General features: G+C 42.4%; 2 protein-coding genes across 2 annotated transcripts in view; one reads left to right on the top strand and one right to left on the bottom strand.

Annotated features, from left to right (window-relative positions):
• Positions 1–6,521: 6,521 nt before the first annotated feature.
• Positions 6,522–10,049, bottom strand: LOC311109355 (diamine acetyltransferase 1-like). Its single transcript, XM_084152206.1, has 6 exons — positions 9,627–10,049; positions 9,087–9,138; positions 8,878–8,991; positions 7,828–7,929; positions 7,645–7,685; positions 6,522–7,268 (listed from the first exon to the last, which is right to left on the bottom strand). Exons 1-6 carry the CDS (start codon positions 9,690–9,692, stop codon positions 7,092–7,094), a joined length of 552 nt encoding a protein of 183 aa, XP_084008332.1. The 5' UTR covers positions 9,693–10,049; the 3' UTR covers positions 6,522–7,091.
• Positions 10,050–13,810: 3,761 nt separating this feature from the next.
• Positions 13,811–27,087, top strand: part of LOC311109342 (acyl-coenzyme A thioesterase 9, mitochondrial-like) — a 16,790-nt gene continuing 3,513 nt past the window's right edge. The window contains exons 1-4 of the mRNA XM_084152194.1: positions 13,811–13,949; positions 25,409–25,503; positions 26,807–26,852; positions 27,005–27,087. The exon at positions 27,005–27,087 is cut by the window's right edge and continues 88 nt beyond it. Of these exons, the coding sequence (XP_084008320.1) occupies positions 13,936–13,949; positions 25,409–25,503; positions 26,807–26,852; positions 27,005–27,087 (238 nt within the window). The 5' untranslated portion in view covers positions 13,811–13,935. The remainder of the gene's footprint in view (positions 13,950–25,408; positions 25,504–26,806; positions 26,853–27,004) is intronic.

Raw genomic sequence — 27,087 nt, forward strand, 5'->3', positions numbered from 1 at the left:
GGGGCTGTCGCTGGGCAACACAGACTTTCAACTCCCTCCAAATATTTTCTATGGGGTTGAGATCTGGAGCCTGGCTAGGCCACTCCAGGACCTTGAAATGCTTCTTACGAAGCCACTCCTCCGTTGCCCGGGCGGTGTGTTTGGGATCATTGTCATGCTGAAAGACCCAGCCACGTTTCATCTTCAATGCCCTTGCTGATGGAAGGAGGTTTTCACTCAAAATCTCACGATACATGGCCCCATTCATTCTTTCCTTTACACGGATCAGTCGTCCTGGTCCCTTTGCAGAAAAACAGCCCCAAAGCATGATGTTTCCACCCCCATGCTTCACAGTAGGTATGGTGTTCTTTGGATGCAACTCAGCATTCTTTGTCCTCCAAACACGACGAGATGAGTTTTTACCAAAAAGTTCTATTTTGGTTTCATCTGACCATATGACATTCTCCCAATCCTCTTCTGGATCATCCAAATGCACTCTAGCAAACTTCAGACGGGCCTGGACATGTACTGGTTTAAGCAGGGGGACACGTCTGGCACTGCAGGATTTGAGTCCCTGGCGGCGTAGTGTGTTACTGATGGTAGGCTTTGTTACTTTGGTCCCAGCTCTCTGCAGGTCATTCACTAGGTCCCCCTGTGTGGTTCTGGGATTTTTGCTCACCGTTCTTGTGATCATTTTGACCCCACGGGGTTAGATCTTGCGTGGAGCCCCAGATCGAGGGAGATTATCAGTGGTCTTGTATGTCTTCCATTTCCTAATAATTGCTCCCACAGTTGATTTCTTCAAACCAAGCTGCTTACCTATTGCAGATTCAATCTTCCCAGCCTGGTGCAGGTCTACAATTTTGTTTCTGGTGTCCTTTGACAGCTCTTTGGTCTTGGCCATAGTGGAGTTTGGAGTGTGACTGTTTGAGGTTGTGGACAGGTGTCTTTTATACTGATAACAAGTTCAAACAGGTGCCATTAATATAGGTAACGAGTGGAGGACAGAGGAGCCTCTTAAAGAAGAAGTTACAGGTCTGTGAGAGCCAGAAATCTTGCTTGTTTGTAGGTGACCAAATACTTATTTTCCACCATAATTTGCAAATAAATTCATAAAAAATCCTACAATGTGATTTTCTGGATTTTTTTTCTTCAATTTGTCTGTCATCGTTGACGTGTACCTATGATGAAAATTACAGGCCTCTCATCTTTTTAAGTGGGAGAACTTGCACAATTGGTGGCTGACTAAATACGTTTTTTCCCCCACTGTGTGTGTGTATATATATATATATGAGAGAGAGAGTTCATCAAACTGGGTTGGAGATTTTGAATCTTAATGGCACCAAAAGTCATCAAGTAAATTTTTTGTTGTGTCATGGAACATTTGGTACAAACGTGGAGGATGGGTTATAATTAGAGCCCGACCGATATATTGTTTCACCGATATTTGCCTTTTACCGATATATTGATATCGGCCGATAATTCAGCCGAAAAATTGATGAATGGGATGAAAAAGGCATGTTCCGTTTTTTCAACATTATTATTACGGTTAGGAGGCTCCAACACGAGGTTACCGCAGGATAGCGGTAAGTCACTTTCTCTGCTAAACCTCCCAAAGACTTAGCCTGGTTCTAAATCTGCATGCACTTCGAAGAGGTGAACAGAGCTGTGGAAGAGTGACTGCTCAGCTGCAGTGTTTTTCCCGTAAAGCCTAGGGGTTATTATTTGACTGTGCGTGCATGTTTGTGTTCCTAATGTTGTGTCAGAATCTGTGTGTGGGTTTGCCTGTGTGTTCAATCATGTGGTGTTCCTAGCTATGAATTGATTCTGGCCCTCAGATCTTTAATAATGTCATTGGCATCTTCAGTGAAAATAGTTTCTTCTCCTTAAGATTTGTCTCATGAAGTTGTGAAATAATCAATGGCTGTTGTTAATATAGGTGATTATGATTCTTGGCATCATAATGATAGTCAGAGAAGTTGGACTGCAAGTTCCAACAGAATCCCCTACATTCACAACGTTTTACATTACATTTACATTTTAGTCATTTAGCAGATGCTCTTATCCAGAGTGACGTACAGTTAGTGCATTCATCTTAAGAAAGCTAGGTGGGACAACTACATATCACAGGCATAGAAAGTGCTGGTTAATTGTTTGTTGTAGTGTTCTAGTATTCTTTCTAACAAAGATATCTGAATATATTTCAGGATGTTGTGTATCCCTGGAAGTAATCTGAATTCATGTCAACATTACAGTTTTGAAAACATGGCTTGTCCAAAAAAAAGTGCTCTCTTCACACAACTTACACCGTACTGAATGAAATATGACCACTACCTTTATAAAACCATGTCTATCTTTATTTCCCAAACACAATTCAGCACAATCACAATCGTTTTTGTCTTTTAATAATTTTAAGCATCTTTTAACACAGGCTTACTACCTAACACTTTGTACTTTTTTTTTTTACACTTTAACATAGGCCAGGCCCTGTTGTTACCTCATATCCCAGCGATAATGCCTTGCATTAGAGTTGAATACCACTGCTCTAACACAATACATTCATTTCACTTGGTGAAAATCAGTTTTTGGACCTCACTTGCGTTCCACTTTTTCCATGTGGTTTCTTCCTTCACAAACTCCATGAAATGATGACCTCTTCCTAAATATTTGGTCAAATTATTAATTTTGTATTTGGTTTCATAGGAACAAGGGTGGCTCAACTTATCCCTCTCACCCCTATTTGAATTGTTGAACTAGATGTTCATATACCTTGAGGATGTTACAGCATGTCATCACACCCACCATTGCTGAGAGCCCGCTGTAGCTGTTATTACCATCGTCTATGCCTAAATCGGTTTTGGGTGGTTTGAACAACCATTTGAAATGAATAACCAGGTTGTTGTTGTAAAATACCATTTGTTTTCAATGACATAACCTGGATTACTAGAGGTGAAATAAAGAAACTGTATGTAGGTCTGTACCTGTGGATAGAATACACATTCAACACCACTATATACACAGCGCCTCCATGGCCTGCAAACACAGGCACACACAACACCCCCCATACACCTCTATCGTTCTCTCCTGTAATATGATACATCACATTTTGTCCTGCTCTGTTATTTCCAAAGACATTCCCCCGTTGATCCACTGCAGAGTGCACAGCAGTACATTACATCAATTATTTCAAGAGTTAAAGATTTACTACTACTGGATATTTATTTGAGCATTGTGGTGTATATTTTGTTTCAGATTATGATTTTGAATTTGTTTATTTTTGTATTGATTATCTGTCCCCAGAAATATACTGACAAGGAACAGAGATATAGTCCTAATACATTCATCTCATATCTGATTGTGATTGTGTTATTGCTGATCAACTTACAGTGGCTTGCGAAAGTATTCACCCCCCTTGACATTTTTCCTATATTGTTGCCTTACAACCTGGAATTAACATAGATTTTTTGGGGGGTTGTATCATTTGATTTACACAACACGCCTACCACTTTGAAAATGCAAAATATTTTTTATTGTGAAACAAACAAGAAATATTACAAAAAAACAGTAAACATGAGCGTGCATAACTATTCACCCCCCCCCCCCCCCCCCCAAAAAAAAAATGCTATACTTTTTAGAGACACCTTTTGAAGCAATTACAGCTGCAAGTCTCTTGGGGTATGTCTCTATAAGCTTGGCACATCTAGCCACTGGGATTTTTGTCCATTCTTCAAGGCAAAACTGAACTGCGTGAAAGTGTTGTGGTCAGATGAGACCAAAATCGAGCTCTTTGGCATCAACTCAACTCGCCGTGTTTGGAGGAGGAGGAATGCTGCCTATGACCCCAAGAACACCATCCCCACCGTCAAACATTATGCTTTGGGGGTGTTTTTCTGCTAAGGGGACAGGATAACTTCACTGCATCAAAGGGATGATGGACGGGGCCATGTACCATCAAATCTTGGGTGAGAACCTCCTTCCCTCAGCCAGGGCATTGAAAATGGGTCGTGGATGGGTATTCCAGCATGACAATGAACCAAAACACACGGTCAAGGCAACAAAGGAGTGGCTCAAGAAGAAGCACATTAAGGACCTGGAGTGGCCTAGCCAGTCTCCAGACCTTAATCCCATAGAAAATCTGTGGAGGGAGCTGAAGGTTCGAGTTGCCAAACGTCAGGATCGAAACCTTAATGACTTGGAGAAGGTCTGCAAAGAGGAGTGGAACAAAATCCCTCCTGAGATGTGTGCAAACCTGGTGGCCAACTACAAGAAACGTCTGACCTCTGTGATTGCCAACAAGGGTTTTGCCACCAAGTACTAAGTAATGTTTTACATAACATTTTTGACATGCGTTTTTCTGGATTTTTTTGTTGTTATTCTGTCTCTCACTGTTCAAATAAACCTACTATTAAAATTACAGGCTGATCATGTCTTTGTAAGTGGGCAAACGTACAAAATCAGCAGGGGATCAAATACTTTTTTCCCTCACTGTATGCACGCACCACTTTTCCGTTATGAAACAAGTTATTTTTTTCATTTCACTTCACCAATTTGGACTATTTTGTGTGTCCATTACATGAAATCCAAATTAAAATCCATTTAAATTACAGGTTGTAATGCAATTAAATAGAAAAAAACACCAAGGGGGATGAATACTTTTGCAAGGCACTGTAAGTGCATATTTACCAGCGTTGTTTGCATGTTCAGTCATGGACTGTGTATGCCTCTAGCATTCTCACAAAGAGAGAAACAGAGAGGGTAGTCTGTCCATACTCTATATGGGATATTCTGGTCATGTCTGAAGGCAGTTTTTTTATGTGTGTAATTAGTTGTTCAAACAGGGACTGTTCCCTCCCTGTAAAACCATAAAACTTACATAAGGAGAAAAATATATGGAGAGGAAGCAGTTGATCTGCAACTCCAGCCTGGTCCTACATCTTGATGTGCTTTAGCCAACTCTTACTGATGGGACCAGGCTAACACTCTACTGTACAAACTGAATCTGCTGTGACCCTGTGGTGGGAGTTGGACCAAATGATCACTGCAGTTATTTTGAAGTAGACTCCAGTTTCCCTCCGCAGTGAGGGTGAGCGAGTTAGTGGGGTAGGTAAGTTGGTACAAAGTTGGGGGTGGGAGTGTCTGTTCGTGTGACTTGACGCTCGACCTTGACCGTCATGCCGTAGGAGGTGTGACCCACTGGGGTCATGTTTGTGTGACTGAATGCCTATATTTGTGCAACCAAGGGATCAACACACGTGTGTGCTAGAATATAACATTGTGTTATAGTTTAGAAAGGGTTGGAAAGGTTCTGTAAAGACCCCATGGGGAGTTAAGTCTTTTAATCTCCCTGATGTGTCTTTAAAGAGATGGAAACCTCTGTCTCAGCCTATGGTTAATCAGTAAACGGGCAGAGTTTCTGGACATAAAAAAGTCAGGTTCAAAGGTCAGGGAGGCTCATGGGAGTCTATGATGAAAATATTATGGCCTGTTTGGAGATAAAGGATGCTGTCTCTCTTTTCTCCACCCCCCTATCCTTCCCCCACGTTCTCTCAGATGTAAATATGGTGGTCTATGCTGTACGTGGAGCAACGGTAACTAAGTCACGTATGAAAAAAAACAATTTATGAAAAATGTATCCACTCACTAACTGTAAGTCGCTCTAGATAAGAGCGTCTGCTAAATGACTAAAATGTAAAAATGTACACACTGTCCTGCCCTATTTCCTACCAGAGTTCATATGAGAGTTTAGAGTTGGGGACAACTGTCCACTAAAGACGATGGAAGACTGTAATATCATTACTGAACTTGAAACTGCTCTGTCCTCATACACACACATTTGGCAAAAGCCAAATAGAAAAAGGAGATAAGTGAAACTTCATTATTAGAGCTGTAGGCCTTTTCTCTGGGTTTAGTTTCAGTGTGTGTTGGGGGAAACTCTTAGAAAGGGCCACCATGTTTACAGGAAAGAGGATCTGTCTCTGCCTGGGCAAAGGGTTGGGAGGCAGTGTTTGTATACTCTAAACTGGGCCACTACAGTGTTAGGTTGTGGCAGTGTTTGTTGTTCAGGCATTGCTGTAGTGAATGTTCAAACTGCAGTCAATGAAAAACAAAACATCACATTTATATGCATTTCTACGCCCCTGGTTTCTGCAAGAACTGACTAGAATGTTTGTGTGCCTGAGCATGTGTGTGTGTCTGAACGTGTTCCACTCCTCTGCTCTCCATAGACTTATAACAGACCACACATCCCCCTTTCACAGAGAGAGAGAGAAAGTATGACAGAGGAAGCGAGAGAGGGGGGGGGGGGGGAGAGGAAAAGGCTGTATTTGAGTTTCCTGATGATGTCACCGTTCTGAAATGACTCCCACGAGAAACGGAGGATGAAGGGAGGGAGGATGGAGTGATGCATGTTCTGTAAAGCCATCCCATTCCACACTATCATGACCCCTAACCTCTGACCTAAGCCCACCTGCATGGGAGGCCAGGGATTTCATTATAAAGCCCCTCCTTCCTAGCTCTAGAGAAAATCAGTCACCACACAAATGTGCTCTGAACCTTTTAATTGCACCAACATCATAATAAACACATTCAAACTACAAATCACTGTATTATAGGATTAGTTACCTACAGCTGTCCCCATAGGAGAACCCTTTTGGGTTCCAGGTAGAACCCTTTGTGGAAAGGATTCTACATGGAACCCAAAAGGGTTCTACCTGGAACCAAAAGGGTTCTTCAAAAGGTTCTAGAATAACTATTTTAGGTTCTAGATAGGATTCCTACACAAAAGGTGCTAAGGTTTGTTGATTAGCAGAATAAACTAAAAACTACGTAAACTACAACTACTAAAACGATGGCTTTATATAAAATACTGGATTAAAAAAAAAATATATGAACCCTAAATTAAGTGCAACTAGATTGAGAAGTTAGTGCACACATATGATTAGTAATGTTTAATGCCCCTTTTTATTAATAATCTATTGTCAGTAGTCACACCCCCCACCCCTGAAGTGAGAGACAGGCAAATAATTAACTGAATTTAAATTAAATTGACCCCAAGCCTGCCCCCAAGTCTCTCACTCCAATCCCCATCTTTCTCTCTGTGTCACTTGGCCAGCTCACTCTTCGGGGCCGGAGGACATCTTGAGGAGGGAGCTCTTGTCGATCTTGAAGAGTCTCCATCCCTCCTCCAGAGAGAGGTCGGCGGCGCCACGACGCTTGTAGAACTCTATCGATGCCTGGTTGCCCTCGGCGACGATAAAGTGCATGCTGCTGCAGCGAGTCTTGACTGCCGTCTGAGGGGGAGAGAGGGAGGGAGAGCAGGCATCAGCACGCATTTACCTGGCAGTGATTGTGAGCTTTCCCCACCCCCCTCACACAAAGCCATCCACATCTAAATCAGCGTTTCCTGCCAACACTATTTCTCTTTGACCTAGATCTCTTTTCCCAAATCATATTAATTGATTATTACAACAGCAATAAACAAACAAACAGAACAGGAGTGGAATCAACTATCTGCACACTGAAATGGGCTCTGTAGAAACTATTCTGTTTGAGGCATTGACCTACTTCTACAACAGGATTCTGGACAGAGCCATGTAAAAACTGTCTGACACCTACCATCTAGTTGTTACTATGTTTGTACTATGTAATAACGCCTAATTTACTCACATGACTGAGGAGCTTGAGGATCTCTGAGCCGATGCCAAACCCTGGTGGAAAAAGAAGAGAGAAGACATAATGGGAAAGCAGTAACAATGGACGGAGGATGAGAGAGTTTATTGTTATTGGTCAGGTCAGCGAGGAGGAAGAAAGACCGAGAGACAGAAGGAGAGGTAGAGTTTTTGTGCTTACCCCTGTACTCTTTCATGACGAAGAAGTCTTCCAGGTAAAGCAGCTTGCCGATCCAGGGGTCATAGGTGAAGTAGTACATGGCAAACCCAATTACCACAGGACCTGGACAAAAATAAGTAAGCGCATAAATACAAGTAGTGTACCGGAGTTACCCCAAGACACTGAACGAAGGTCCGTTTAGCATTCTGCCCTAAATGGTTATGAGCAGCTAGGATGTTGGGTGACGGAGCTGATCATAGATCTGTGATTAAGGATAACTTCTACCTTCAAATCTAAACTCTGTCTGGTTTTAGTGAGGCCAGAGGACTGTGTAAAGAGGAGACATGTCATTTGGTGTTGTGTTAGGAGATTGAACGTGTGCAATTTATCACACAAGTGTGTCTGGCCTACATTTGAGTGACACGCAAACACAGTCCATAATAGGAAGTAGACACTGTGTACCCATCAGCCTCTCGCTGAGAGAGACGTGTGTGTACAGCAACAATGTTTCAAACCTACATACTTCTAATAAATAAAATAAATTGGTCATTTAGCAGACGCTCTTATCCAGAGCGACTTACAGGAGCAATTAGGGTTAAGTGCCTTGCTCAAGGGCACATCGACAGGTTTTTCACCTAGTCGGCTCGGGGATTAGAACCAGCGACCTTTCGGTTACTGGCACAACGCTCTTAACCACTAAGCTACCTGCCGCCCCATAGGATTCTCATACAGAATGTGCCAAAGTAAAGTGTTGGGCTCCTCCAGGACACCAACTATCATGTCATTGTGTACACTGACAATATAACTGAGGAATGAGATGTGTCTGTATACAGTACAAATTGGGATAACAGGTTTGATTTATGTTTGGCATAGGGGAAGTAACTACATGCCAGGGGTCCCCAGGGGGCAGAAACGTTCTGCTATGCATTGAGAGGCAATGTTACAGTCAAGCCCATCTGATATGGTTTGCTATAATACAATACATGTCTATGTCACAGTCAACATATCCATCCAATCCTTTGAGATTTACAGGTGTGCTCCATGGGATAGCGGGGGAGGGAGATCTCTTACCATTGTTGTTGAGCAGACCATTGTTGTTGTTGCTGCTGCTCTTCTGCTCACTGGGGTCCTCCGCCACCAGGCAGTGGTAAAATGGGTGGTCACCGAATCCGTCCTCGAGCAGATCTGTTATTACAACCGTTATAAACGCCATATAAGCTCTGTATGCAGTCAATCACAGGGTAAACAAGACATAAATGGTTTTAGTTCCATTCACTCACCTTTCTCAGTCAGTATCACTTGATCTTCCATTTCTTCATATTTAGCTAGTTCCTAAACAGAAGCAGAAACATTTGTCAGATTCAAAACCAAGAGCAAGTAAAATGGGGAACGTTTATCATTGACTGAGATAAGTGACCGTCAACAGACAGAGAACAACGTTTAACTTTATGAACATCATCAAACGGAGGAAACCGGGCTCGTTGCCAACGTAAACACAATGAACAAACTACAGAGCCAACTGTGATACCGACGGATATCCAGCGGAAATCGTCGGTATTTATGTCACCTTCAGACACAAGTTTGCGGAGTTTCTTTGAACGGTTTCGTCTAGGCTAAACCAAGGCTACAAAATAACAACAACAAATGAAGGGTCAAGTTCAGGGCGAGGGCCGATGGGTGTGTAGGGCATGCTAAGCATATACTTCACTATACTTTCCAACAACTTTCGCAAAACAAAAATGTAGTAAATCTAAGCAAAACAATAGACAGTGCATTTATTTATTCTCCTTGTCAACGTTTTTGTTTTGTTTACGGCCTACCTTTATGAGTCGCAGTATGTCAGGCACATCTTTGGGTTCCGCTTTCCGCAATTTAAAACGGTCCATTTTCTTCTTTTACTCTTTTTTCCTTTTCTCACTAAACCTCTGTATGTGAAGTGAAGCAGGAGAAGTTTCTTCATTCGCGTCCCAGGAGTTTAAACCTCCGCAGTCAGTCTGGGATCCTGACGCCTATGTCGGGAGAGTTTACATGCAGCAGGAACCTATCTGGGTCGGATCAGCTGGACTGGATCGTTCTTTGTCTCGCACCACGGTTTTATACGGGCCCGTGGGGGTTGGGGAGGTTAACCGGAACTCCGCAGTTTCTGGCCAATTGGAACGAAAGATCTACGACACGTCGCGAGTTTCTCTGTTGTTTCCTCCGGTCACGAGATAACTTGCCTGACGACTCACCCTGAATTTAATGGCCTTATTTCACAAGTGAAGTAGGGCCATTCTGCTGCTCGCTACGTCAGTTGGCCATGTGATGTGGATGGGTAGCCAGGCAACGAGAGAACAGATTCAAATGATAGTTTTTGCACTGCATCTAGCCTACTCTGTATTTTAGCACTTTTTTCTTTAAATGTCTTTAATTATTTCTACATAGTGGAATTCTACATAATGTATTGAGTGGAATTCTATCTACAGAAATTGGTTTAATAGATTTTGCACATGCCAAGACTACAGTGGAATGACCGATAATACAAGCTCAGTAGGCTATGTAGTTACTGGATTGTAGCCAGTGCATTCACGACCAATTACTTTTATATAAACCCTGGATTGCTGACGCTTCTAGGAGCAGTCCTCCATAGGAATGAATGGAATTCTACAGTACTGTCCAAAAAATATTTCGAGGAAAATGTTTTTATATATTTTTTCATTTGTTATTTTTATGTGTAGCTCACATAATTTAAAAGTATGCATTAAAGTGTCTGTAATAGAATAAACGTGTAAAAAACGAACGTTGACATTAATACATGCATTTCTATAGCTTCCAAAATATTAGCTGCGAGGTGGCTTCAATACAGCGCCCCCTGTCAGTTATCCCGGGTTTATACACATCATTGGTCACGACTTTACTCTCAAGTGTTTGCATTTATGTAGCAATTGAGGTGGAATATAGAATGTTAATTATGTGGTGCCATATGACTAGCATTTTATTGCATGACATAAGTATTTGATACATCAGAAAAGCAGAACTTAATATTTCGTACAGAAACCTTTGATTGCAATTACAGAGATCATACGTTTCCTGTAGGTCTTGACCAGGTTTGCACACACTGCAGCAGTGATTTTGGCCCACTCCTCCATACCTTCTCCAGATCCTTCAGGTTTCGGGGCTGTCGCTGGGCAATACGGACTTTCAGCTCCCTCCAAAGATGTTCTATTGGGTTCAGGTCTGGAGACTGGCTAGGCCACTCCAGGACCTTGAGATGCTTCTTACGGAGCCACTCCTTAGTTGCCCTGGCTGTGTGTTTCGGGTCGTTGTCATGCTGGAAGACCCAGCCACGACCCATCTTCAATGCTCTTACTGAGGGAAGGAGGTTGTTGGCCAAGATCTCGCGATACATGGCCCCATCCATCCTCCCCTCAATACGGTGCAGTCGTCCTGTCCCCTTTGCAGAAAAGCATCCCCAAAGAATGATGTTTCCACCTCCATGCTTCACGGTTGGGATGGTGTTCTTGGGGTTGTACTCATCCTTCTTCTTCCTCCAAACACGGCGAGTGGAGTTTAGACCAAAAAGCTCTATTTTTGTCTCATCAGACCACATGACCTTCTCCCATTCCTCCTCTGGATCATCCAGATGGTCATTGGCAAACTTCAGACGGGCCTGGACATGCGCTGGCTTGAGCAGGGGGACCTTGCATGCGCTGCAGGATTTTAATCCATGACGGCGTAGTGTGTTACTAATGGTTTTCTTTGAGACTGTGGTCCCAGCTCTCTTCAGGTCATTGACCAGGTCCTGCCGTGTAGTTCTGGGCTGATCCCTCACCTTCCTCATGATCATTGATGCCCCACGAGGTGAGATCTTGCATGGAGCCCCAGACCGAGGGTGATTGACCGTCATCTTGAACTTCTTCCATTTTCTAATAATTGCGCCAACAGTTGTTGCCTTCTCACCAAGCTGATTGCCTATTGTCCTGTAGCCCATCCCAGCCTTGTGCAGGTCTACAATTTTATCCCTGATGTCCTTACACAGCTCTCTGGTCTTGGCCATTGTGGAGAGGTTGGAGTCTGTTTGATTGAGTGTGTGGACAGGTGTCTTTTATACAGGTAACGAGTTCAAACAGGTGCAGTTAATACAGGTAATGAGTAGAGAACAGGAGGGCTTCTTAAAGAAAAACTAACAGGTCTGTGAGAGCCGGAATTCTTACTGGTTGGTAGGTGATCAAATACTTATGTCATGCAATAAAATGCAAATTAATTACTTAAAAATCATACAATGTGATTTTCTGGATTTTTGTTTAAGATTCCGTCTCTCACAGTTGAAATGTACCTATGATAAAAAATTACAGACCTCTACATGCTTTGTAAGTAGGAAAACCTGCAAAATCGGCAGTGTATCAAATACTTGTTCTCCCCACTGTATATGTTTAAAACCTATCACTTAATGGTTTCATTTCAGAGAGACAAATTATCATGTTTCAACTTTATATCTGACATGGTATAGGTATCTTTTTTTTAAAGCCCATAACAATGTGTGTGAGGTGTATGCTTTTTTTTCAGATAAGATTTGTTTAAGACTACCACGAAACACTCTGCTTGACCCGGATTTAGCCCACTGCAGTAAAAGGTTAAAAACAATTCAACACTGTAACATGAGATCTGTATGTAAAACATTTACATTTGACATTTTAGTCATTTAGCAGATGCTCTTATCCAGAGCGACTTACAGTTAGTGCATTCATCTTAAGATAGCTAGGTGAGACAACCACATATTACAGTCAAATATACAGCATATGAACATTCCATTCCAGCTGAACAATGGATTTATAGCGTTATGCAAAAAAAAACAAATTTTAATTCACATCTAAAATCTATGAATAAAAAAATCTGAGAATAGTAATATTTTACACACACATGAAGGTACCCATAAACTAAGCAATAATTTCAGATGAAAAAATATCAAATGTGAAACATTTGTGTATATAGCGTTTTGGAAATAAACTCTTCAATTACACTCACATAAAAATATGCTTATACTCTTTGACAATAAATCGATCTTCAAACTTTAATTTAGAGGTGAACTAACTCTTGAATTGTTACAACAACAGCAAGTTTGTCCATCCAATAAGAATTTCCCTGCAAAGCCGTGTCCCACCAGTTACACTGCTCTTATCCATCTACCAGGTCAGAATGTGACAACATTTTAGAATGTGCTGGAGACATGTTATCAGAATACTGTCTAGTAATTGACACCCCCCATCGAAAGCAGTCTATCGACTTTGTTCTCTCTCACCTTGCCCCCCAGGCCCACCCCACTGACCCTCACAGGTGAGAGTGTGGATTGGAATGTGGGTTTTTCCATGTTACAGCCCTGAGTCCAACCCGGAATAGCTCATTGAATGTGGAAAACTACTATTAATGACAAAGGCCTCATCATGACCCGGGCATAATGAGGAGCTATAGATGGTAATAACAAATAAACTATGTGACAGATCCAACAGATGTCTAATGTTCCTCTCAAACTGGGCCCTATCTAAAGGAAAAGAGACAGAGGGGCTTGAATCAGTGGCACTGCAGTTACAGGGCAGCTGTGCCATAAAGTTGCAGACCTCTTGGCGGAGGCCATAATGCACTCACATACAGGGAGGTTAAGTGGGCAATTTGCCATTGGTACATACATTTTTTGACTTTAAAGTGATATATACGGAATATACCCATTGATTCTAGCAGAATATAACTTAGAAATGCCTCATGAGCTTTAAGTTAAACTGGTACCCCATCACAACCCAAAATATAAAGCTTGTTAATATAATTGTTAACAAACATAGCCTCAATGATTAAAATAAAACACTTTAAAAAATCTCTTTAATGATCAGTCCTTGCATCCATAGCTCTGTCTAAGAATTTGAGAGTGAAATTATGAGCGCTTTTACACCATGCATTATATCCCCAAAATAATTGCGCACTTATTTTTTATAGTACGGTACGTACAGGCAAGGGAAAATGTCCACAGGAAAGCATCTACAATTTCAGTGCTGTCACTCTTGGCAAGATTAGCTTAATCTGTCCCCCCGTTTTGGAGTTGTATTTTGGTATTTAGCAAATTCATCTAACTTCTCAAACATCTTCATATAGCACACGGAAATGCTGTCACCGAGGTGAGTGTGGGAGTGGAGAAGAGCTAGCTAAATCGGTCGATTTGACAGAAATGGTAAAGCTAGTTAGCTAGTGTAGTAACGTTAGCTAGCGAAAGTGCATTTATTTGTAAAAAAGCACCATGAGCTCTAACATGTGAAATTCATAGGAGCACATCAAATTTGGTGTCAAATGAACGCTGAGTATAGTTTTGAGAAATTAAGGCATATATGCATTTTACAACCATTTTTCATTCTAAAAATTTGTAATAAGCAAAGGCTTTGATTTCTGGTCACAGATGGAAAAGGGGTCTTAGAAAACATCTATTAGAAAAGTCAAAAGGTATTAGAAATACATCAAAACACAATAATGTTGAAGTAAAGACCCCTGCCAACTAATATCAACGTTTATATTTTGTTTTGCAGAAATTATTTAAAGGTAATGAACAGTCAAAATCATGTTTTTCGTGAAATTAGATGATATTTGGATGAAACCAGATCAAAGTATGATGACCAAAGTATGAACAATTATTGTTGCTTCTACATTGATAAAGTTTGATCATAAAGTTACTGCTTCCCTCCCTCATGTCAAACACTTGGATTTCCAAGATGGCGTAGCAGTGCGGTCGCTTTTATTCATTGTCCCTGTGTAAATATACTGTTTCTTGTTTTTTTGTCTATTTTGTATATATTTCTCAATTTTTACTTTTCATTCTTTAACTAAATATACTTTCCTGCAACCCGCCTCACCCAACTTGGAAAGGATTCTACTATTTCTTTATAACTTTCATCAAGAACCGTAAGCTGAAAATAGGTAGCTGCAACTGAATGGCTACCTGTTATTAGTCACCGTTAGCGTCTTCACCACTGTCCGTGGCCTACACTATCCACCAGCCAGCTCTAGCTCTAGCCTGGACAATTCGTCGGCCAGTCTGCACAGCGTGCTATCGACCCAGCGTGCTATCGACCCAGAACCCAGAACTTATTGGACTTTCTGCCGGAATCACTGGACCCTAGCGCCGGATCATCGCAACCAGCTAGCTAGCTGCAACCTGTTGTTGGCTGATTACCATTGCCCTATAGCAAGCACCAGTTAGCCTTGAGCTAGCCTCAGGCCCATCTCCCGGCTATCTACCTCTCTGTCAACCGGACGGGACCTCCTAGTGTTGACACTGAGCCCCGCCGATCCAACACGACTGGTCTGCCGACGAAATATTCTGATGTGGTTTCAACAGGCTTCCCGTTGCGACGACCACGAAGATCCATCTGCCAGCCCCGGCCCGCTAGCACACGCAAACTACAACTGTGCTCCCTGCTAGCTGTGCTGAAGCACCAATTTGAACTGCTCTCGGACTCACATATTGCTGTTCACTGGACCTTATGATCACTCAGCTGCACAGCTGATGCCTGCTGGACTGTTCCTTTACACGGTACCCTGTCCTGTTTATTCTGTTTATTCTGTTTAGCCTTAGTCCAAACGTTATCGCTATTTCCAGTTGTTGTCTTAGCTCTCTCTAATAACACCTGTGACTGCTTTATGCCTCTCTCCCATGTCAATTATGCCTTGCCTATTGCTGTTTGGGTTAGTTCTTATTATACAATTTCACTGTAGAACCCCTAGTCCCTCTCAAACTGCCTCAAATAGTTCCTTTGTTCCACCCCCCATACACGCCGAGACCGGCTCAATCGGTGCCTCCAGTGACGCTATCTCTTTCATTGTTACCCAACGCTTAGGGTTACCTGAACTGTACTCATATCCTTCCATATCCTTTTCTGTACATAATGCCCTGAATCTTTCCTACAACGCCCGGAGAACTGCCCCCTTTATTCTATGTACCCAACGCACTAGAAGACCAGTTCTTAAAGCCTTTAGTCGTATCCTTATTCTAGTCCTCCTCTGTTCCTCTGGTGATGTAGAGGCTAACCCAGGCCCTGCAGCCCCCAGTATCACTCCTACTCCCCAGGAGCTATCATTTGTTGACTTCTGTAACCGTAAAAGTCTTGGTTTTCTGCACATAAATATCAGAAGCCTCCTTCCTAAGTTTGAGTTATTCACTGCGTTAGCACACTCCGCCAACCCTGATGTTCTAGCAGTGTCTGAATCCTGGCTTAGGAAGGCCACCAAAAATTCTGAAATTTCCATCCCCAACTATAACATTTTCCGTCTAGATAGAACTGCCAAAGGGGGTGGAGTTGCAATCTACTGTAGAGATAGCCTGCAGAGCTCCATCATACTATCCAGGTCTGTGCCCAAACAGTTTGAGCTTCTACTTCTAAAAATCCACCTTTCCAGAAATAAATCTCTCACTGTTGCCGCTTGCTACAGACCCCCCTCAGCCCCCAGTTGTGCCCTGGACAACATATGTGAATTGATTGCCCCCCATCTATCCTCAGTTAGTACTGCTTGGTGACCTAAATTGGGATATGCTTAACACCCCGGCCATCCTACAATCTAAACTAGATGCCCTCAATCTCACACAAATTATCAATGAACCTACCAGGTACAACCCTAAATCCGTAAACATGGGTACCCTCATAGATATCATCCTGACTAACTTACCCTCTAAATACACCTCCGCTGTCTTCAACCAGGATCTCAGCGATCACTGCCTTATTGCCTGCGTCCGTAACGGGTCCGCGGTCAAACGACCACCCCTCATCACTGTCAAACGCTCCCAAAAACACTTCAGCGAGCAGGCCTTCCTAATTGACCTGGCCCAGGTATCCTGGATGGATATAGATCTCATTCCGTCAGTAGAGGATGCTTGGTTGTTCTTTAAAAGTAATTTCCTCTCAATCTTAAATAAACATGCTCCATTCAAAAAATACAGAACTAATAACAGATATAGCCCCTGGTTCTCCTCAGACTTGACTGCCCTTGACCAGCACAAAAACATCCTGTGGCGTACTGCATTAGCATCAAATAGCCCCCGCGATATGCAACTTTTCAGGGAAGTTAGGAACCAATATACTCAAGCAGTTAGGAAAGCAAAGGCTAACTTTTTCAAACAGAAATTTGCATCCTGTAGCACTAACTCCAAAAAGTTTTGGGACACTGTAAAGTCCATGGAAAATAAGAGCACTTCCTCCCAGCTGCCCACTGCACTGAGGCTAGGAAACACTATCACCACCGATAAATCTACAATAATCGAGAATTTCAACAAGCATTTTGCTACGGCTGGCCATGCTTTCCACCTGGCTACCACTACCCTGGCCACCAGCTCTGCACCCTCCGCTGCAACTTGCCCATGCCCCCCCCTCGCTTCTCCTTCACACAAATCCAGACAGCTGATGTTCTGAAAGAGCTGCAAAATCTGGACCCCTACAAATCATCTGGGCTAGACAATCTGGACCCTTTCTTTCTAAAACTAGCCGCTGAAATTGTCGCAACCCCTATTACTAGCCTGTTCAACCTCTCTTTCGTAACGTCTGAGATCCCCAGAGATTGGAAAGCTGCCGCGGTCATCCCCCTCTTCAAAGGGGGTGACACTCTAGATCCAAACTGTTACAGACCCATATCCATCCTTCCCTGCCTTTCAAAAGTTTTTGAAAGCCAAGTCAACAAACAGATCACCGACCATTTCGAATCCCACCGTACCTTCTCCGCTATGCAATCCGGTTTCCGAGCTGGTCATGGGTGCACTTCAGCCACGCTCAAGGTCCTAAACGATATTATAACCGCGACCGATAATAGACAGTACTGTGCAGCCGTTTTCATTGACCTGGCCAAGGCTTTCGACTCTGTCAACCACCGCATTCTTATTGGCAGACTAAATAGCCTTGGTTTCTCAAATGACTGCCTTGCCTGGTTCACCAACTACTTCTCAGATAGAGTTCAATGTGTCAAATCGGAGGGCCTGTTGTCTGGACCTATGGCAGTCTCTATGGGGGTGCCACAGGGTTCAATTCTTGGGCCGACTCTTTTCTCTGTGTATATCAATGACGTCGCTCTTGCTGCTGGTGACTCTCAGATCCACCTCTACGCAGACGACACCATTTTGTATACATCTGGCCCTTCATTGGACACTGTGTTAACAAACCTCCAAACGAGCTTCAATGCCATACAACACTCCTTCAGTAGCCTCCAACTGCTCTTAAACACTAGTAAAACTAAATGCATGCTCTTCAACCGAACGCTGCTTGCACCCGCCCACCCGACTAGAATCACTACTCTCGACAGGTCTGACCTAGAGTATGTGGACAACAACAAATATCTAGGTGTCTGGTTAGACTGTAAACTCTCCTTCCAGACTCACATTAAGAATCTCTAATCCAAAGTTAAATCTAGAATCGGTTTCCTATTTCGCAACAAAGCCTCCTTCACTCATGCTGCCAAACATGCCCTCGTAAAACTGACTATCCTACCGATCCTTGACTTCGGCGATGTCATTTACAAAATAGCCTCCAACACTCTACTCAGCAAATTGTAGTGTAGTCTATCACAGTGCTATCCGTTTTGTCTCCAAAGCCTCATATAATACCCACCACTGTGACCTGTACGCTCTTGTTGGCTGGTCCTCACTACATATTCGTCGCCAAACCCACTGGCTCCAGGCCATCTATAAATCCCTGCTAGGCAAATCCCCGCCTTATCTTAGCTCATTGGTCACCATAGCAACACCCACCCCTAGTCTGCGCTCCAGCAGGTATATCTCACTGGTCATCCCCAAAGCCAACACCTCCTTTGGCCGCAATTCCTTCCAGTTCTCTGCTGCCAATGACTGGAACAAATTGCAAAAATCTCTGAAGCTGGAGACACTTATCTCCCTCACTAACTTTAAGCATCAGTTGTCAGAGCACCTTACCGATCACGGCACCTGTACACAGCCCATCTGAAATTAGCCCGCCCAACTACCTCATCCCTATATTGTTATTTATTTTGCTCATTTGTACCCCAGTATCTCTATTTGCACATCATCTCTTGCACATCTATCATTCCAGTGTTAATACTAATTGTAATTATTTTGCACTATAGCCTATTTATTGCCTTACCTCCATAACTTGCTACATTTGCACACACTGTATATATATGTATTTCTGTTGTATTTTTGACTTTGTTTTGTTTTACCCCATATGTAACTCTGTGTTGTTGTTTTTATCGCACTGCTTTGCTTTATCTTGGCCAGGTCGCAGTTGTAAATGAGAACTTGTTCTCAACTGGTTTACCTGGTTAAATAAAGGTGAAATAAAAAAAATAAAAATAAAAATTCAGGAGGCAGGATTATTAAGGAGATAGGGTGACATCACACTAACTAATTTTAATACACCAATGGTAACGTAATATTCTCTTACCTAATTTAAGTATTAACATCAGAGAAGGTGTGTTTGCAGATGGGCGTGGTTTATATAGCTAGATAGCTACTTTACTGGTGTCTAAATTTGACTGTAGGGTGTCAGCAAATATAATTAAAAGTTTACACTATTCATCTATGGCAAGATACTTATGTTTCCACTTTCATCTGTGTCTGGTGTTAGCTAGTTACTGGCTAGCTAGGTCTTCATCTGTGTCTGGTGTTAGCTAGTTACTGGCTAGCTAGGTCTTCAGCCAGCATGGAACAAAAGGGGAGAAGGGTCGCAACACTGGTTTATGATTTATAAATGCGCCATTGTGTTACCAAATCTTTAACAGAATGACCATAAAAATCTGTAACAGAATGACTGCAACTGAATTGGCTACAGGGAATTCATAGTAGTCACAAACCACAGTTGGGTGATCTGCTACTGTCCTCCCTTCCACTGGCATATTGTTATGTTCTGCTCATAGCCTAACTGTTTTCCTGTTTTCTTAGTTTGGACAGCACAGTACAGTATAGTAGAGCACAGTGCAGTACAGTAAGGAAAAGTAGAGTATAGCTCAGTACATTACTGTACTGGAGAGTTTAGTACAGTAGAGCACACTAGAGTAGAGTGCAGTATAATTTACTTTATTGTACTGTAATGTGCTGAATCAAATGAAATGAAATCAACAGATGTCCCAAAGTGCTTATACAGAAACCCAGGCTAAAACCCCAAACAGTAAGCAATGCAGATCTAGAAGCACAGTGGCTAGGAAAAACTCCCTAGAAAGGCAGGAACCTAGGAAGAAACCTAGAGAGGAACCAGGCTCTGAGGGGTGGCCAGTCCTCTTCTAGCTGTGCCGGGTGGAGATTATAAGAGTACATGGTCATTAAGGCCAGATCATTCTTGAAGATGTTTAAACATTCATAGATGACCAGCCGGGTGAAATAATATTGACGAGAGAGAGACTACAACCACAACCATCAACATTAATTGTCAGATCAAACAGCAGATCTCTTTGTTTCTTGGGACCTATAACTACCATCTCTATTTTCTCTGAGTTTAAAAGTAAAACATTTGCCGCCATCCACTTCCTTATATCTGAAACACAGGCTTCCAGGGTATGCAATTTTGGGGCTTCACTATGTTTCATCAAAATGTACAGCTTTGTGTCGTCCGCATAGCAGTGAAAGTTGATATTGTGTTTCCCAATGTCATCACCAAGAGGTAGAATATATAATGAAAACAATAGTGGTCCTAAAACAGAACCTCGATGGAACACTGAAACGTACAATTGATTTGTCAGAGAACAAACCATCCACAGACACGAACTGATATCTTTCCGACAGATAAGATCTAAACCAGGCAAGAACTTGTCTGTGTAGACCAATTAGGGTTTCCAATCTCTCCAAAAGAATGTGGTAATCGATGGTGTCAAAAGCGGCACTAAGGTCTAGGAGCACGAGGACAGATGGAGAGCCTTGGTCTGACCATTAAAAGGTCATTTACCACCTTCACGAGTGCAGTCTCAGTACTATGATAGGGTCTAAAACAGACTGGAGTGTTTCATATACGTTATTTGTCTTCAGGAAGGCAACAGCTTTTTCAAAACAAAATTGAGAGGAATGGGAGATTCGATATAGGCTATTTAAAAAAAAAAATTTTTTTTATATCTGGGTCAAAGTTTGGCTTTTCAGGGGTGGCTTTATTACTGCCACTTTTAGTGAGTTTGGTACACATCTGGAAGATAGGAAGCCATTTATTATGTTCAACATAGGAGCGCAAAGCACAGGAAGTAGCTCTTTCAGTAGTAGGCAGCTGGAAGGTTTAGAGGCCATGACTATTTTCATGAATGTGTCGAGAGATACAGGATTAAACAACTTGAGTGTCTCCATTGACCTTAGGTCCTGGCAGTTCTGTGCAGACTCAGGACAACTGAGTTTTGAAGAAGTACGCAGATTCAAAGAGGAGTCCGTAATTTGCTTTCTAATGATCATTATCTTTTCGTTGAAGAAGTTCATGAATTCATCACTGCTGAAGTGAAGACCATCCTCTCTTGGTGAATGGTGCTTTTTAGTTAGCTTTGCGACAGTATCAAAAATACATTTGGGATTGTTTTCATTCTCCTCAATTAGGTTGGAAAAGCAGTGAGGGCTCTTCGATATTGCATGGTACTGTCTTTCCAAGCTAGTCGGAAGGCTTCCAGTTTGGTGGAGCGCCATTTCCGTTCCAATGCTCGGATATTTTCTGTATAACAGGGAGCTAATTTCTTGTGGTGCGACTGCATCTAGGGTATTACACAAGGTTCAATTTAGCTCCTCGGTTAGGTGGTTAACAGATTTTTGTACTCCGACCTCCTTGGGTAGGTGGAGAGAGTCTGGAAGAGAATCTAGGAATCTTTGGGTTGTATGAGAATTTATAGCGTGGCTTTTGATAATCCTTGGTTGGGGTCTGAGCAGATTATTTATTGCGATTACAAACGTAATAAGCTGGTGGTCCGATAGTCCAGGATTATGAGGAAAAAACATTTAGATCCACAATATTTATTCCACAGGACATAACTAGATCCAGGGTATGACTGTGGTAATGCGTAGATCCGGAGACATGTTGTACAAAACCCACTGAGTCGATGATGGCGCCAAAAGCCTTTTGGAGTGCGTCTGTGGACTTTTCCATGTGAATATTGAAGTCACCAAAAATGTGAATATTATCTGCTATGTCTACAAGGTCCGATAAGAATTCAGGGAACTCAGTGAGGAACGCTGTATATGGCCCAGGAGGCCTGTAAACAGTAGCTATAGAAAGTGATTGAGTAGGCTGCAGAGATTTCATGACTAGAAGCTCAAAAGTAGAAAACGCAGTAAAAACAAAGAAAATGAAATTGAAATTTGCTGTCGTAAATGTTAGCAACACCTCCGCCTTTGCGGGATGCGCGGGGGATATGGTCACCAGTGTAACCAGGAGGAGAGGCCTCATTTAACACAGTAAATTCATCAGGCTTGAGCCATGTTTCAGTCAATCACATCAAGGTTATGATCAGTGATTAGTTAATTGACTATGACTGCCTTGGAAGTGAGGGATCTAACAGTAAGTAGTCCTATTTTGAGATGTGAGATATTATCACAATCTCTTTCAATAATGACAGGAATGGAGGAGGTCTTTATTCCAGTGAGATTGATAAGGCGAACACTGCCATGTTTAGTTTCTCCCAACCTAGATCGAGGTACAGACACAGTCTCAACGGGGAAAGCTGAGCTGACTACACTGACTGTCCTAGTGGCAGACTCCACTACGCTGGCAGGCTGGCTAACAGCCTGCTGCCTGGCCTGCACCCTATCTGATTGTTGAGCTAGAGGAGTTAGAGCCCTGTCTATGTTGATAGATAAGATGAGAGCACCCCTCCAGCTTGGATGGAGTCCATCACTCCTCAGCAGGCCAGGCTTGGTCCTGTTTGTGGGGGAGTCCCAGAAAGAGGGCCAGTTATCTACAAATTCTATATTTTGGGAGGGGCAGAAAACATTATTCAACCAGCGATTGAGTTGTGAACTCTGCTTTACTGTTCTGTACTGTGCTGTCCAAACTTGTGAAACATAGACATCTATGATTGGTACAGATTTGGTCCGGTCTGGACCAACCAAATTGGGTCTTGTTTGGGGGCGGAGCTCATTAGAATAATATCCAGTGTGTAGAATAATACCCAAACATGCAAAGGGGGATATTAAATGTTTCTACCTTTGTGTACTTATTCAGGATACATCACCGGGAAGAGAATGACATTCATAATTATGCATTTCTGTATAGTACAGATAAGGGACCCATGATGCCATTTTGTTACCGGGTGTTAATCCACTTAATTTACTGTGGTTCAATAACCAAAATAGATTTTTTTTCAATCTCAAGGTTTCAAATCATGGCTGACACCCAAAAAACGGAGGGAGATTTTACCGTCATTCTGTTACCAAACTTGACATCTGCACTGCTCTTCGAGTAAATGTGTTTTTGTAAAGTTTTCGGTGGAATTTGTTAAAAGTAGTCCTTGTGCATAGAGATGTATGGTTGGTTTAACTTTGCAATCAATGGTTTTGTTTTGCATACTTTTAATGTGAAAAATCTCAGCGTCATTCTGTTACCGTGGAATTGCCCTAAAGCTATATTGAAAACAGCTAGCTACTTGTTTTTCCAAGAAAGCAGTGATTTTAGTTTGCGGCCCGGGCCTACCTTTATGAGTCGCTTTTAAAAGTTCATATTCTGTTAACTTGTACCCAATGAATGTTGTTTACTCGTCCTATACTCGTATTTGTGGCCAAAGCATACATTGGAGAAAAAACACCTCAAAATCCTCCTCAAATTGACATTTCAAAAATGCTTGCTATTTCCTCATAGAGGATGATGTCATCCTCTGGCCAATCAGCGGTCTACTCACATTAATATTTTTAATGACTGGTATATTACACTCACACCATTCTGTTGTTGGGGTACGCCCACACCATTCCAACACAGAAAAGCTGCTTTTTAACATTTTAATTACCCATTTTTGGAAGGAACACTATTTAACTCATTGTAATTTATTATAGGTCAGCTAGACCAGTTGATTTGACAGAAAAGTAAGCTAGCTGGCTACCTTGTTTTATTCAAACCAAGTCCTTCTAACCTAAATATATCGCTAGAGATTTTCAAGGACATTGTTTAGAGGCTAGGTTAGATTGGAGGCGAATTTGCAAAGTGAATCTGTTTTATTAGCTAACCTTTCATCCTATGAAATGTGGCCAGCTCTTGGGTGAGCCAGCCCACATGCTGGGGGGAACTGGGAAATGTTTACAGAGCGGGCGTCAGTTTTACTGTCATAAACAAGGTTTCAATCCAATTGGTGACAGATTTTCATGCGAATATTCAAAAAATCTTCATAAAAACGAAATATGAGCATTTTCCAACCAGAGATGTTTCGATCAAATTGACTTGTTGCGGATAAAAGGCTACGTGATGACGTAGTGCACATAAAAATACATTTTGCAGTTAAATTCCCATTAAAATAATTAAAAGTGAAATGGGTTTCCATTGCATTTTCAGCTTTACTGATGGTTTTCTCACAAAAAATGTTGCGTTATATAGCGAGTGTGCCCACTCTGGTATTGGCACGTGTGCTCTAGCCAACAGCTCGCTTACAGTGCGGTTATATGGTGATATTATTATGGACAACATTTGTATTTGTCAAACGTCAGCCAAGAATCGATGATTGTCACTAGAGTAAGATCCTTGATATTTATTGGAAAGGAGCATCAAGCTCATCAACTTGCACTTTCACCACCCTGTTTAAGTTCATCATAATTTATTGTAGCATAATAAACTGAATGCTTTCCCGGCGAGTCGTAGTAGGAGGACCACACATGTCACCGCATGACTGCCAAGTTTACATCGATATGATGGTTATTATATCAATATTTGCGCATAAAAGCGTTTCTACCGACCTTTCTTGCATAATTAATATGACAGAAACAAAAAGATCCCATCTTGTCTAGCGTATTTTGTTTCCATCAGCCTGTCGTGACATTTTTATCTGACATGTACTTTACTCGCATTAAAAGGTTGAATGGAAACCTGCTTAGTGATAAATCAGAGGCTTCAAAAAGGTCTATCCTGGCTTCATTCTATCCTGTCTGACTAAATATCTAGCAAGATAGTTTGTTCAGCGCTAGTCTGTCTACTAGCCTAATTCTGTTGGTTGACAGCGACAACCAGCTGTCAAGACATGTCGCTTGAGGCTGTATCTCAATAGTTTCAGTAGCTTCCTCTCATCTCTTCTTATACAGCTGCTGATTCTGCACTTATCTAAGAATAATAGGATAGGTCAAATCAACATGGTGGATGCCTACCAGGTATTTGCTTTCACATGTCGAGTTCTTTATTTATCAATGTAGATGAAGCAAAAGAGCCAAGGAGGGGAAGTTATTGTAGGCTTCTTCTAAATACATAGCTCTGCTGTAGATATTGAGATGCTCCCTCTGTCTTGGGTGTCTGACTGACCTAATATCCCCCTGAGCAGCTGGAGCTTGCAGCTAGCAGTATCAGTGGGCTATGTGCCAGGGACTTGACTGACATCTGGGATTCCCATTCACGTCTATTAATAGGTTTAAGCGATTGAGCTGTGAGTTAGAATGTTGTGGGCTTGTTGTGTTGACATGTCAGTGTTTCTTCCTTCCATTCCACAGGTTCCGGTTGCTAAGGTCGGTGGCGTCCCTGACAACCAGGACGTTCTCCCTGGGGCCTGTATCTCTGCAGGGGAAGGGCCTGGACATGTCTGAGGGTAAGGCCATACACACTTGATTGACTGACTGATTAAGTGATTTATATATTGGTTTGTTGATTGATTGATTAATTGATTAACTGACTCACTCACTGTTATGAAGTTCATTTCCACTACTCTTGGGGTATGATGGCAAGACTAGAGGACATTGAGACTCCATCTAGTCTCCTCTTCTGACCTCTAACCCATGACTTGTTTTGTGTCTCCACAGGAAATGCTCACTTGCTAATGTCCAATGGTGTGTTGGTAACCTGAATCCTAATTGTATAAAACACTTACTTAATTCAGTCTTAATTCAACTTAATCCTGCCTGCATGTAGTTTAGCTGTCTCTCAAACACACTGCCTTGAACACAAACGCTCTCCTCTCTCTCTCTCTCTCTCTCTCTCTCTCTCTCTCTCTCTCTCTCTCTCTCTCTCTCTCTCTCTCTCTCTCTCTCTCTCTCTCTCTCTCTCTCTCTCGATATCCAGCAACATGTGGTCTGTTGAGCTGGTTGTACAGCCTTGTTTCCCTCTTCCATTTCTTACAGACTGAACTATGAATGCACCCGTGGCCTGTGGCAGTGGCTGGCACCTCTTAACGATGCTGCTGTACCCTATTCTATAGAATATAGACCTTCACTGTTCTCTATACTGACTGTATTTTCATCAGAGATGGACCCTCAGGATGTCTTGAGCTGGTTGCTGTCTTGGTCATCTCTCTCTCTCCCTCAAGTGTCTTGTTTAATATCGTCTCAACATTATGACATCACAGTGACGCCAGTCAGGTGGGCCACAAACCAATAGGCAAATCTCAAATTACACCTGATTACCTTGTCAGTGCACTACTGATTTCTCCCCATTGCGTGCACACCCTCGAGCTGCAGCGCAAAGCCACTCAGTGGCTCCATATGCTAGCTGGAACAACAGTGGAGCTGATATTGTGTATCCTTCCCAGACCTCGCCTATGGGGCGGCGCACAATTGGCCCAGCGTCATCCAGGGTAGGGGAGGGAATGGCCGGCAGGGATGTAGCTTAGTTGGTAGAGCATGGCGTTTGCAACGCCAGGGATGTGGGTTCGATTCCCACGGGGGGCTAGTATGAAAAAATAAAAAATTAATGTATGCACTCACTAACTGTAAGTCGCTCTGGATAAGAGCGTCTGCTAAATGACGTAAATTTAAATGTAAAATGTAGTCTCTGTAGCTTGCTGCTGTCATTCTGTCTGAGGTCATATGATTCCCATTGCACGTTCTGTTCTGAGCACAGAATCAGTACACACACACACACACTCAGAGCTGATCAACTGTGTGGTTGTTTTTCAGTGCGCAACAGGCTGAGAGAGATTGTGGGAGCGTCTACTAACTGGAGGTACAGTAACAGAAGCAGTAAAGCTACTTTGTAATGAGATATTGATACCATGACAGGAAGGCCTGTGTTTACTTGTTATAGATGTTTATGACCTTGTTAAACTCACAGCTCATTCCTGATGTATCTCTCTTTCCCTATCTCCCATCCTGTAGAGACCACCAGCAGGCGTTAGCTGACCGTTTGTCATTGTCCAATCAGCTGGCTGGTTCTCAGGATGAGCTTCCTGTCCGCAGGA

Source organism: Coregonus lavaretus (assembly GCF_964263955.1).
Source record: "Coregonus lavaretus genome assembly, chromosome: 34".
Classification (NCBI taxonomy): Eukaryota; Metazoa; Chordata; class Actinopteri; order Salmoniformes; family Salmonidae; genus Coregonus; species Coregonus lavaretus.